This window comes from Wyeomyia smithii, chromosome 3, assembly GCF_029784165.1.
Source record: "Wyeomyia smithii strain HCP4-BCI-WySm-NY-G18 chromosome 3, ASM2978416v1, whole genome shotgun sequence".
Classification (NCBI taxonomy): Eukaryota; Metazoa; Arthropoda; class Insecta; order Diptera; family Culicidae; genus Wyeomyia; species Wyeomyia smithii.
In genome coordinates, this window is record NC_073696.1 from 88,902,561 (window position 1) to 88,915,532 (window position 12,972).

The 12,972-nt window shown below is 40.7% G+C and overlaps 1 protein-coding gene across 4 annotated transcripts in view; it reads left to right on the top strand.

Annotated features, from left to right (window-relative positions):
• The window catches only part of LOC129732484 (uncharacterized), a 227,407-nt gene that overhangs the window by 179,282 nt on the left and 35,153 nt on the right, over positions 1–12,972 (top strand). For all 4 annotated transcript variants that reach the window (XR_008729272.1, XR_008729273.1, XM_055693392.1 and 1 more), the window contains one exon: positions 6,563–6,664. Coding sequence is in view for 2 of the 4 variants with exons in the window: in XM_055693392.1 (XP_055549367.1) it covers positions 6,563–6,664 (102 nt within the window). In the remaining 2 variants the exon portion in view is untranslated. The remainder of the gene's footprint in view (positions 1–6,562; positions 6,665–12,972) is intronic.

Consider the following 12,972-nt stretch of genomic DNA (forward strand, 5'->3'; position numbering starts at 1 on the left):
GCCATGTATGAATCTCGCATGATCTTGGAATAGTTCGCTATCCTACAATTTTTGTTGAATAAAGCCGGTTGTCATTGGAATCTTGCATATTTTCGCATTTACCGTTTGGAACTTTGACTTCATTTTTACAAAAAAGACATCATCCACATAAACCAGTTGATACATTGTTGAATTCTTTGTCCGACTAACGTGCAGGCACGAATCTGCAGTTGACAGTTGGAATATAAGCTTCTAGAAAACATTGTGTTTCTACGGTTCCAGACTCTTGCGGCTCACTTAAAACCGTAAAAATTGCGTCCGAATCGACATACGTCATTCGGTTTAGTATTCGTGAAGTCTGGAAGTTTTTTCTAAGAGATTTCCTTCTGAAGTTCCACGTATAACTTACCTCACCAAACAGTCCCAAGCCGTTGTGTGGTCTTTGTTGTTCGTAAGAGTCGTCTCCACTCCACTCGGTCCTTGGCTGCAGTTCGCTAGCTCTGCAGTCTGCGTAAGGTCCGTAGGTCGTCTTCCACCTGATCGATCCACCTTGCCCACCTTGCCCACTGTGCACCTCTCTGTCTCGTCTCTGGTGGATTGATGTCTACACGCAAAAGTTGGACTATGCGTAACCACATCAATATTGCGTCTTTTCAAAGCAATTTCTGTACTGTTTAGGAACCAGTACAACGAAACTGCGTTGTTCATAACGCATTTGGTGCTCTAGCGAATGTTCAATATATTGGACGGCTCAGAATCACAACACTTTTATAGTATTAACCGGTGCTAGGATTGCCGTGATGATTCGTACTGGTATTGGTATTATTTTCCAGAATGCTGCTATCGTTAAAGCAGTGCAAGTAGTAATCAATACTGAAGATTTTGGTACTGACTAGGTTAATGCATATATAAATTGATCGATTCACTATCATGAATCCGGTCATTCAAAAACATCATCGAATCAATAACATTTAAAAAGACATTGGATTTGTTTCAAACATTTTGTATTTAACGACGATTCCGGTTTTAATCATATGGATTCGGTTCCACGTTACTGGCACCAGCGTCAGTAAATTCTGTCGCAACGAGGCTCGCTGTTGGCTGTTTCGGTTGCTGACGGTGATTAGGGATGCACGAGTTTTTCATACGCACCGACTCACGAAAGTAACCAGCGGTTTTTTGAGTACCCCAAAACTGATCGTTTGCCCAAAACCGAAGTCTACCGAAACACCACGATTTTGTGTGTATGATACATATTCTGATTTCAATCTCTGTCAATGTATTCATTACGCAACTGTTGTGTTATCCTTTTGACACGTTTGTTGTGTAATAGCCAGAGCATTTAATGTGCGTTTTGAGAGGACACATCGGATGATGTAAGCTTGAACTTTTGCGTGCAGAACTGAGCTGTCGTCTCATATCTCTCTTACTTCTCCATCTGCAGCCCACCGAAGATGGTACGCTACACGTCTCGCTCGAGGAAAGGCGTGTTGGTCTTCCACACGTATAGTGGAAGGAAAGGCGCTGTAAAGGACTACAAATGTTGGCAGAAAACAAAGATTTTCTGAATTTAAATCGACATAATTAAATTTGAACCACTATAGCCCTTCTTAGGGACATCCTATCTCTTCAGTGTCTTCTGCAGAGTTGTAAGGCATCTAAAATACTATACTTTAACATAATAGGGGTCTTCACATCAAGCTCGTATACGAATACCCAGCCGTAAACTGTGTATCTTCCATTACTCGTCAATGGAGGTGAGTATTTTTACGGCTGGGTATTTGTTTACGAGCTCGACATGAATACCCATAATGTAATGCATTATAAGAGTATTATTGAGCTCTCTAGAAAGGTAAATGCAAAAACAAGGTTTTCCCATAAAAAATTTCATACAAATTTGAAATGCAATGCGCCAAGCGAAGACAAAACCAATTGACTTCCGGTAAGTTTAGGGTTGTTTGGGGCCCCAAAAAGAACCAAAACAACTTGGTTCTGGAAAATCGGTGATTTTGCCCCACGTTAATACACATAAACATTTCACACCCCGCCTTATTGTTGTCTACGTGGAAGGTGGATGACTCCTCTTTTAGTGTTCACCCTTCTGCTCAGGCTTTGTTATCTGCTGCATAATCCAGGTTAACTGCGTCGGTTTTGGTTCAAATTCTTGCGTTTTTGGTTTTAAATTTAAGCACTTCAGCCAGAAACCCACAATTGTTTCATAGCTGAGTTACTGCCGAATCAATTTTTAAACAGTGTAACATCTACTGCACGCCATTTTGTTACAAAGGTTACGGCTAACCAGCCGTATTATCTGCCCTAATACATTCTTGCGCGTATAATCTCCGAATACTTTTGCTCGAGTGTTCCTCTGCCCATTCTAATTGCTTTGAGTATCTTACGAAACTGGCTCTCAACAAAATGAACGTAATCACAAGCTTAAGCTTCAACTCTGGATTCCTCCTACAGAAAGTATACCATGGAGCAAGGTCAATTTTAGGGTACTTTTTCGCCGCGTGCCGACAGCTCGCTTCATAAGTACAATTTAGAAATACGATGTATGACAAACTTGTAGTCCCTAAGTAGTACTAAAGGGTGATTTTTTAAGAACTTGGTTTTTCTTTAAAAAAAAACGTGTAAAAATTACAAATCTGTATGAAATCTTTATTTGAGCCGATAAATTAGTATATGCCATTTACTTTTTAAAGATAATTTTATTCAAATGTTGGCCACGGCTACGTTTTAAATGGTCCATACGAAAAGTCCAATTTTGGGTCACTTTTTCGAGCATTTCGGCTGGTATCTCGCGAATAACGCGTATAATGTTGTCTTCCAAGGCTGGAATTGTTGTTGGCTTATCCGAATAGACGAGAGACCTAACGTAGCCCCACAAAAAATAATCTAGCGGTGTTAAATCGCATGATCTAGGCGGCCAATTCACCGGTCCATTTCGTGAGATGAATTGCTCACCGAACTCATTCCGCAATATGTCCATTGAATTGCGCGATGTGTGGCACAATGCTCCATCTTGATGAAACCACATGTCAACAAGACCCAGCTCTTCTATTTCCGGCAAAAAAATATATCGGAAATCATAGCGCGACGGCGAGCGCCATTGACCATAACGTTGCGATTTTGATCATCTTTGAATGCCTCCAGCGTGTAAACCGCACCAACCCGTGCATTTTTCTGGGTGCATTGGCGAATCTTGTATTGCTTCTGGTTGCTCTTCGATTCAAATGCGGCAATTTTGCTAATTAACATACCCATTTAACCAGAAATGAGCTTCGTCATAAAATGGCCGTAATGCGCGAAAAACGTTTTTCACAGAGGACGAATTTTGATAATAAAATTCGATTATTTGTAAGCGTTGTTCAGGCGTAAGTCTGTTCATGGTGAAATGGCAAACCTAACACGGTCCAGGAGCTTCTTTCGCGGATAGCTGGGGTGGCCGGAGCTCTAGGCGATCGGTAAACTTTCCTACAGCACCGGCGGCACTAAATCACTCTGACTCACACGCGGACTTACTCGGCACTTTGGTATTAGAAGTATTAGCGCAAAATCTAACCAGGAAAAACGTCGTCTGGTATTACTTGTTTGAGAAAATAGTGAAACTTGACCTATTACCTTGATGGTTTAAAACGGTCTCCCTTGTCCCACGTTGGGAGCCTCCTTATATACCCGTTGGAATGTTCTGGAACCTCATCCCGATCGGGTTCTCTCCAGCCTACGTCACACTGAACCTCGCACCTTCGGCTGACACCAGTCTCTCTGGCTTTGCTGATCACGCTGCCTGCCGAACAACGACGATTTGCGCGCCACCATAGGTTGTTGTCCTGGCTTATCGCCGATGAAAGTTGCAGCAGTAAGTCGCCTAGCATCCCTACGGTTACCCTTTTCGGCAAGCTAACTAGCTCCTGATTGGCCGCCCGTAATAGTGAATGGTCCCATTTCAGGGCACATCTAATCTTTTTGCACTGGTGTCTTTATCGACGTGGTAACGACTTACTATTTCGGAGGCCTCTAAATTTCGAGCGATTATTTAAAATTGGATCGGACATTAATTATTCTTTATTTATATTTATATAACCCAAACAATTTCTGGCATGGGGATTTACATTTACTGACATTCGGTCTGATTATAGTATAGCAACACTGTCACCAGAGCATTGCTATACGGTGGAACCTTTTCCAAAGGTTACAGATTCTTCGCGCTAAACTCGGATGTTGTTTATTACGTAATTCGTGGGTTAAAGTTAATGTTGTATTTATTCATGTTTTTAAGCATCTGTACTCACAATGCTATAACTCATGAATAAATCTAGCTATTGCTGTCAAATTTTAACACGTTTCTTTCAACAAGTATATGCAAAAAAGATTATGAAAACAAATCTGGTTTAGTCCAGGGACTTCTCGATCAAACTTCTATTTATGTTCTAGTTTGGACCGAATAAAATTTACGAACGTGTGAAAGAAAATCAAATTTATGAACTAAACTTAATTTGAGGGTCGCTGATGATCCTAGAAACTTATGGGGTTGTGGAACTAATGTTCGTCGTGCTAAGAACATACTGCTCTATTAGTGCCTGTGATGGTTATGTTGCATAATGGTACAGAACGGTCATTCAAGTAGAAATGTACATTTCGGTTTTTTTTTTGTTATTTTGGAGCCATACTTTCTATGGAGAAGTTGCTTTCTATAAGTAGGTCTACATTTGAATTGAATTGTTTTTTGTGTGAACCAGTAATTTTGATCTTTTGTGGCATTGTCCAAACGTTTCTTGCTGGAGGTTTAGATTAAAGTTCTTAAAAAAATTCAAGATAAACTTAGTGTCGATCAAAAATCAGCGAAGTAGAACAACTAAAACTTTTGTTTGCGTATAAATGTTATATTAAATTATATTACACAGTGAAACAAAAATTGACTTTTTTTCTGCCTTGGTTTCTATATATAATTTTTTTGTGTATTTTTATATTATTATTTACCCGATTTTGAACATACTTCAACTTGAAGGGCAACAATGACGCTATTTTGAATTTTTGAGAAATCGAAAATTTTCGATGTTTTTCCGATGCCATTTTGTTTTAAGACCAAATATCAAAATTCTAAGAGTTTGTCCACATATTAGCATCTTCTTACCCATCTTTAAAAGAAACAGATCTTAAATCGGACGAAAACTGAGTTCAAAACGGTGATTCTAAGAAAGCGGTTTTGGCATGGTTTTAGTATGTTTCACAAAACAGAAAAATATCTAGTATGTCTGAGTATTATTGCTAATGCCTTGATATCTAAAAGTGATAGTCAAATTTTGTCCTATATTGAGTAAAAAAGTCTCAGGAATCGATTGGTAGGTGTCTGATTCACGTAAAATGTCAGCAACATATCAATTTTGCCCAAATTCCCCTATTCGGGGCGAAACCGTCATGTTGCTGACATTTTACGTAGATCAGACACCTACCAATTGGTTTCTGAGACTTTTCCAATATAATATAATATAATTATATAAGATTATATATTATATATTTATAGCTTAATATAATTATATAAGATAATTTTGCAATCCAAAACTTTACCTGATAGATTCACTTTTTTCCATATACATATATATATATATATATATATATATATATATATATATATATATATATATATATATATATATATATATATATAAGCTAATATATATATATAAGCTAATATTTTGCTTTTTTCTCGCATTTAATTTCTTGCGGCAATGCACAGTGGTTACAGAACTATAGTTTTGGCGGAAATAGAGTTTCCGATACAGTTTTATGATTTCAGAGCCATACTGAAAAAGTTGCTTCTAATAAGTAGGTCTACATTTTAATTAAAGTGAAAATTAGAATGATCCCAAAATCAGTGAATTAAAACTGAATATTTTTTTGCGAGAAAACGTTATCTTATTTTCGGTGAAATTAAAAATTATACGATTTTAAGCAACTTCATAAAGGACAACTTTTTTGTAGCTGAATTATAGCTTGTTTGTTTAGGGTGACACCAAAACAGTTTTTTTTTTTAATTTTTATTCATTTAAGTTGACTTTAAGAACCTTGAAAACGTAGTTTTCGGTAGCTGAACTATAACGATACCTTTTGCAGGGTAAGTGCTCCTAATATTTTTATAAAATCAATGGAGATAAAAAAATAGATAAAATTGATTTGACAATTCCTTTTTTATCAAAAAGTGCACAAAGTAAAAAACATTATAGAAATCTTGAATTAAATTATAGGCGCTGTATAATGTTCAAGTTACGCTCGTAATCAAAGCATTACATTTTTATACACTTATTTGATTTCTTCACACTTGCATCGACATGCATGTGAAAATATTATTTCAACAGTAATTATCTGTAACGAAGCCGGTTAACACCCCCCTTTTAGCTCCACGCTTATCGGATTGTTCGGCTCTGTGCGGTGCGATTCCTCTAACCTTTATCACATCATGCAATTTCTACATACTATAAGCTCGCTGCACCTTTCCGGAAGCTCGAATTCCTGCAGGCTATCGTTCAACACCACTTTACGTTACTCTTTTTTTTTCTTGTTCATTCTCTCCTCGCCACAGGTGTCCTGGATACGAAGGAAAGACTATCACCTGCTGACGATCGGGGTGACGACATACAGCAGTGACGAGCGCTTCAACATTATCCGTTCCGAGGATTCCGAGGTAATTATGAACTTGTGTCTACAACCGTAGAGACAGCTCCGGTAGCGGCTGTTGGCAGGTTATGTTTCGAAACCAATTTTAAAATCTAATTAATTTGTACTGGTGCGATTACTTAATCCTGTGCATTAAGGATTGCACCACGATGAAGTGATAGGAGGATGTATATTCTGTGATTCCATAGCAGTGAATGCCACATTTTTACTTAAATTTAGACCGTAGATATTTCGGTTGAACATTTGTTGTTTTGCTTTCGTCTCGATTAGACGCAAATTGTTTATCTCCGTTTGAGTTCGCAAAATAACAATACACGAGTTATCGTACGGGTGTTTTTCGTCGATTAGTTCTTGTGTTGCGCGATAACAATAGCCTGTTGTATATCGGCAGAAACATCTGCACACTGGTAGAGGCAGGCTACCCCGCCAGTGATTCGATACGCAGCTGATATATCAGCAAGAACAATTCTGCCGCACCGCTGTTACCCCGCTAGCAGCTCGGACCACCATACGATCGAGCGAGTGGAAGTCAACTACAAGTGGCATCTACAAGGTCGCGTGTAAGATACGGCCACTGTGTCACAACACGAAGCTGGATCGTCATTGTTTGTTCTGCGGAGACACTCGATTAATCCAACTATCAGCCGTGAGGTCGTGACTTAGACGTTCGGTAAAGTATTACCTTTAGAATTTTTACTATTATTATCAATATTATTACTATGTTATAATATTATTATTAATATTATTATTGATATTATTATTATTGTTATTATTATTATTATTATTACTACAATTATTATTATTTTTATTATTACTATTGTTATTAGTATTAGTATTACTGTCTTTTTTTTTATTTGATCCATTGTAGATTGAAAAATTGTTTTTAAAATTTAATATCAACTACTTGAACCCCCCCCCCCCCCCTCCATATTCGAATATTTATCGTTTGTGTGCGGTAGAGCGTAACGCTCCCGCAAAATGGACGACATGCAGGTGCAACTTTTCCTGGATGTGGAAACAAACGGGAAAGAAATTGAAATTTCTCCCATCAGCTCACCCCTACCTTCCCCTGTGCCCTCCCCTTTGCCAAGTCCTGTACCAAGAGTACCGGAAGTACGGGTAAAAGCTTACCCAGATGCCGCTGGCGGTCTCTACGTTGTTTTTTTCCGGCCCATAGAGAAGCCATTGAATATTATTCAAATAGGCAAAGACCTGGCAAAACATTTTTCGGCCGTAACCGAGATTACGAAGGTGAGGCCGAACAAACTGCGAGTTGTCGTGAGTAGCTTGAAGCAAGCAAACGAAATTGCTGGCTACGAGCTCTTCACGAGAGAGTATCGCGTGTACATCCCTGCCAAGGATGTAGAAATCGACGGTGTGGTTACCGAGGGAAATCTCACTGTCGATGACATTTTGCGTCATGGAGTTGGCTGTTTTAAAAACCCCTTGATGCAAATTGTAAAGATACTGGATTGCAAGCAATTGCATTCAGTATCCATCGAAGAAGGGAAGAAGAAATTCCTCCCTTCGGATTCCTTCCGAGTAACATCCGCCGGATCCGCGCTGCCGAACTACGTCCGCTTGGACAGGGTTCGTCTACCTGTACGCCTGTTCGTACCGCGGGTCATGCATTGCCAAAACTGTAAGCAGCTAGGTCACACAGCCACCTACTGCAGCAACAAGGCACGCTGTAGCAAGTGCGGAGGCAATCATGCTGAGAACGCTTGCAGTGGGGATACTGAAAATTGTCTTTATTGCGAGGGAACTCGGCATGACCTTCCGGCATGTCCCGCGTACAAACAGCGCGAGGAAAAAATTAAGCGTTCCCTTAAGGAACGATCAAAGCGCTCTTTTGCAGAAATGCTTAAGAGGGCTGAGCCACCCTCGACAGGAATCATCTTTTCCTTCTTGCCAACTGATGAGGGTACATCTGACGATCCCGTCGAAGGGTGTTCCTATGCCTTGCCAGAGGGATATAGGAAGAGGAGAATGCTCAACTCTCCTAATCTTTCTCGCAAAGGTCGTGAGATAACCCCTAGCGAAATGACCAATAAGACAACACAAAAAGGAAGCGGTGAAGAAAACCGAAGCAAGTACCCCCCGGTTTTAATTTCAAATCAAACCAGGGGTACCCACTGCTTCCTGGGGCACCACAAACCCCTCGTGCACCCATTTCTCGATCAGAAGACATAAAAGAAACAGGGTTCATAAAATTCTCTGATATTGTGGACTGGATATTTAAAACATTCAACATACCAGATCCCCTTCAAAACATTCTCCTTGCCCTTCTCCCTACAGTGAAAACCTTTTTGAAGCAACTCACAGCAGCTTGGCCCCTCATTTCAGCTATCGTATCTTTCGATGACTAATACGTCGAAAGAGGTTAGGAATTTTGTCACTGTGTTACAGTGGAACTGCAGAAGTATCATCCCCAAATTTGATTTATTTTCACATTTGATAAACACATACAATTGTGATGCGTTCGCGCTCTGTGAAACCTTTCTCAATATAAATGACCAACTTAATTTCCACGATTTTAACATCATTCGTCGAGATCGAGACGCGACCGGGGGAGGGGTACTTTTAGGGATCAAAAAGTGCTATTCTTTTTTCAGAATCGACCTCCCCTCGATCTCGAATATTGAAGTTGTTGCCATTCAAACGAATATGAATGGAAAAGACCTTTGCCTTGTTTCGTTATATATTCCCCCATCCGCGCGGATTGAACAGAAGCAACTCCTTGATATAGCAGAATTGCTTCCCGCACCTTTTTTGATTTTGGGAGATTTTAACTCTCACTGTTCGCTATGGGGGTCGCTGTGCGACGACAACCGATCTTCTTTAATTTGTAACTTGATCGACGACTTCAATATGACACTTTTGAATACTGGGGAAGCGACACGTGTACCTAATTCTCCAGCACGTGAAAGCGTGCTTGACCTATCCCTCTGCTCGACATCACTAGCGTTCGATTGCCAGTGGAAAGTAATCAACGATCCCCACGGTAGTGATCATCTTCCAATCGTTATATCAATTGCTAATGGTTCAACTCCCCCGAACCCAATCAATATTTCCTACGACCTTACACGTAATATTGATTGAAAGCGTTATGAGTCTATTATAGCGGAATCTATCGAGACTCACGAGGAACTTCCTCCGGAGGAAGAATACGCGTTCTTAGCTGGCTTGATAATCGACGCCGCGACTCAAGCTCAGACGAAACCGATACCCGAGGTAACGTTTAGACAGCGCCCTCCCAACAAATGGTGGGAAAAAAAATGCTCTGAGCTGTACGCGCGAAGGTCCGCGGCGTATAAGGACTACCGGGAGTACGGCACTGTCAACCTACTTCGAAAGTACGAGGCACTGGGCAGGCAGATGAAGAGCTTAGTAAAGGCGAAAAAACGCGGGTACTGGCGGCGGTTCGTAAACGCGTTGTCGAGGGAAACAGCGATGAGCACTCTTTGGGATACCGCCAGGCGCATGCGGAACCGTCACGTTTCGAATGAGAGTGAGGAGTATTCAGATCGCTGGATACTCGATTTTGCCAAAAAGGTCTGTCCGGACTCTGTACCGGAACAGAAAACCTTTCGCGACGCGTTTATAGTAACTACGGAAGAGCCTCCATTTTCGATGTTGGAATTTTCAATGGTTTGGCTCTCCTGTCGTGCAACAATAAGGCTCCAGGGTTAGATAGAATAAAATTCAACCTGTTGAAGAATCTACCCGACTCTGCAAAAAGACGCTTGTTGAATTTGTTCAACAAGTTTCTTGAGCTAAATATTGTTCCGCATGACTGGAGGGAGGTAAAAGTCATTGCTATTCGGAAACCCGGGAAACCTCTCTTGCCTCCGGAAATTAATGGAGAAAATGATCCTCTTACGGTTAGACAAATGGGTCGAAACAAACGGTTTACTTTCAGATAGTCAATTTGGCTTTCGCCGGGGCAAAGGGACGAACGATTGCCTAGCGTTGCTTTCTACTGAAATTCAACTCGCATTTGCTCGAAAAGAGCAAATGGCTTCTGCGTTCTTGGATATTAAGGGGGATTTTGACTCTGTCTCTGTAGAAGTTTTAAGCGCGAAACTTCATTCGCAGGGACTTTCACCAAATTTGAATAACTTTTTGCTCAATTTGTTGTCAGAAAAGCATATGTATTTCTCACATGGCGATTCGACAACTTCCCGAATTAGTTACATGGGCCTTCCCCAGGGCTCATGTTTAAGTCCTCTCTTATATAATTTTTACGTCAATGACATCGATGAATGTCTTGCACATTCATGCACGCTAAGGCAACTTGCAGACGATAGCGTTGTATCCATTACTGGTAGCGAGGCTAGCGATCTGCAAGGACCATTGCAAGATACCTTAGACAATTTGTCTGAATGGGCTCTTAAGCTGGGTATCGAGTTCTCTCCGGAGAAAACTGAGTTGGTCGTTTTTCTAGGAAGCATAACCCAGCTCAGCTGTAGCTCGTACTAACGGGTAAAACGATCTCTCAGGTTAATATCTCGGGGTCTGGTTCGACTCTAAATGCACCTGGGCTTGTCATATTAGGTATCTGACACGAAAATGCCAACAGAGGATTAATTTTCTTCGTACGATTACCGGAACCTGGTGGGGAGCCTACCCAGGAGACCTTCTAAGGCTTTACCAAACAACGATATTGTCAGTTCTTGAGTACGGCTGTTTCTGCTTTCGCTCCGCCGCGAACACGCACATTATAAAATTAGAGAGAATACAATATCGTTGTTTGCGTATTGCCTTGGGTTGCATGCAGCGGACCCATACGATGAGCCTTGAAGTGTTAGCGGGTATTCTTCTGTTGAAACATCGTTTTTGGAATCTCTCTTACCGGTTGCTAATTCGATGCACAGTTATGAACCCATTAGTAATTGAAAATTCCGAGAGGTTGGTCGACCTTCAATCTCAATCCAGATTTATGACTTTATATTTTGACTATATGGCTCAAGATATTAATCCTTCTTCATACGATTCCTCCAATGTCGCACTTTTAGATACTTATAATAATGCTATATTCTTCGACACCACCATGAAACAAGACATTTCTGGTATCCCGGATCAATTGCGACCCCAAGAAATCCCTAAGGTTTTTTCCAATTAGTTTAAACATGTTAGTTATGATAAAAGGTTTCACACTGACGGATCTAATCTAGATGAGTCCACTGGCTTCGGTGTTTTCCACGAAAATTTTACCGCCTCCTACAAACTCGATGCTCCTGCTTCCGTGTACGTCGCAGAACTTGCTGCTATTCAGTACTCTCTTGGAAACATCGAAACCCTACCCATAGACCACTACTTCATCTTCACAGATAGTCTCAGTGCCATTGAGGCTCTGCGATCGATGAAGCCTGTGAAGCACACCCCGTATTTCCTGGGGAAAATACGGCGGTTTTTAAGTGCTTTAACAGATAAAAATTACCGGGTTACCTTAGCGTGGGTCCCTTCTCATTGCTCGATTCCGGGTAATGAAAAGGCTGACTCTTTAGCTAAGGTGGGTGCTATTGATGGCGATATTTATGAAAGACCATTTGCTTATGATGAATTTTATAGCATTTTGCGTCAGAGAACACTCAACAGTTGGCAATCATCATGGAACTCAGATGAACTGGGACGATGGTTACATTCCATTTTTCCTAAGGTATCGACGAAAGCATGGTTCAAGGGGTTGGATGTCGGTCGGGATTTCATTCGCGTGATGTCCAGACTTATGTCCAATCACTACACGTTAAACACGCATCTCTTCCGTATAGGGCTTGTAGACAGTAATCACTGCGTTTGTGGCGATGGCTACCATGACATCGAGCATGTTGTTTGGTCGTGTGCCGAATTCTGTGATGTTAGGTCCGAGCTTATAGATTCCCTCCGGGCCCGAAGAAAACAACCGAATGTACCCGTTAGAGACATTCTGGGAAGCGGTGATCTCCAGTACATGACACAACTGTACTGTTGTTTGAAAAAGACTGACATTAAAATTTAATATTCTTTTGTCTATTTGTCAGAATATCCGTATACGACGCTGGAGACACGAACACGAAGAGCCTAAATCTATGTTTAAAAAACAAAAAAGAACACCAGTCGAAACACAAATAGATCGTATATCTTAATTAGTTTTAAGCAAGAATTGTATTTCCCTCCTCTCACCTTAAATCCCCACTAGCTCGTAGTCGGCCGCGAGAATAATAAAAAAGGCCTCCCTCTTTTCCCTGCTAACGTAGAATTAATACGAATTGTACTTGGCTCAGTAAAACAGAAAATGTATCGTGCCGTGTCAAATAAACTAATTTTAAACCA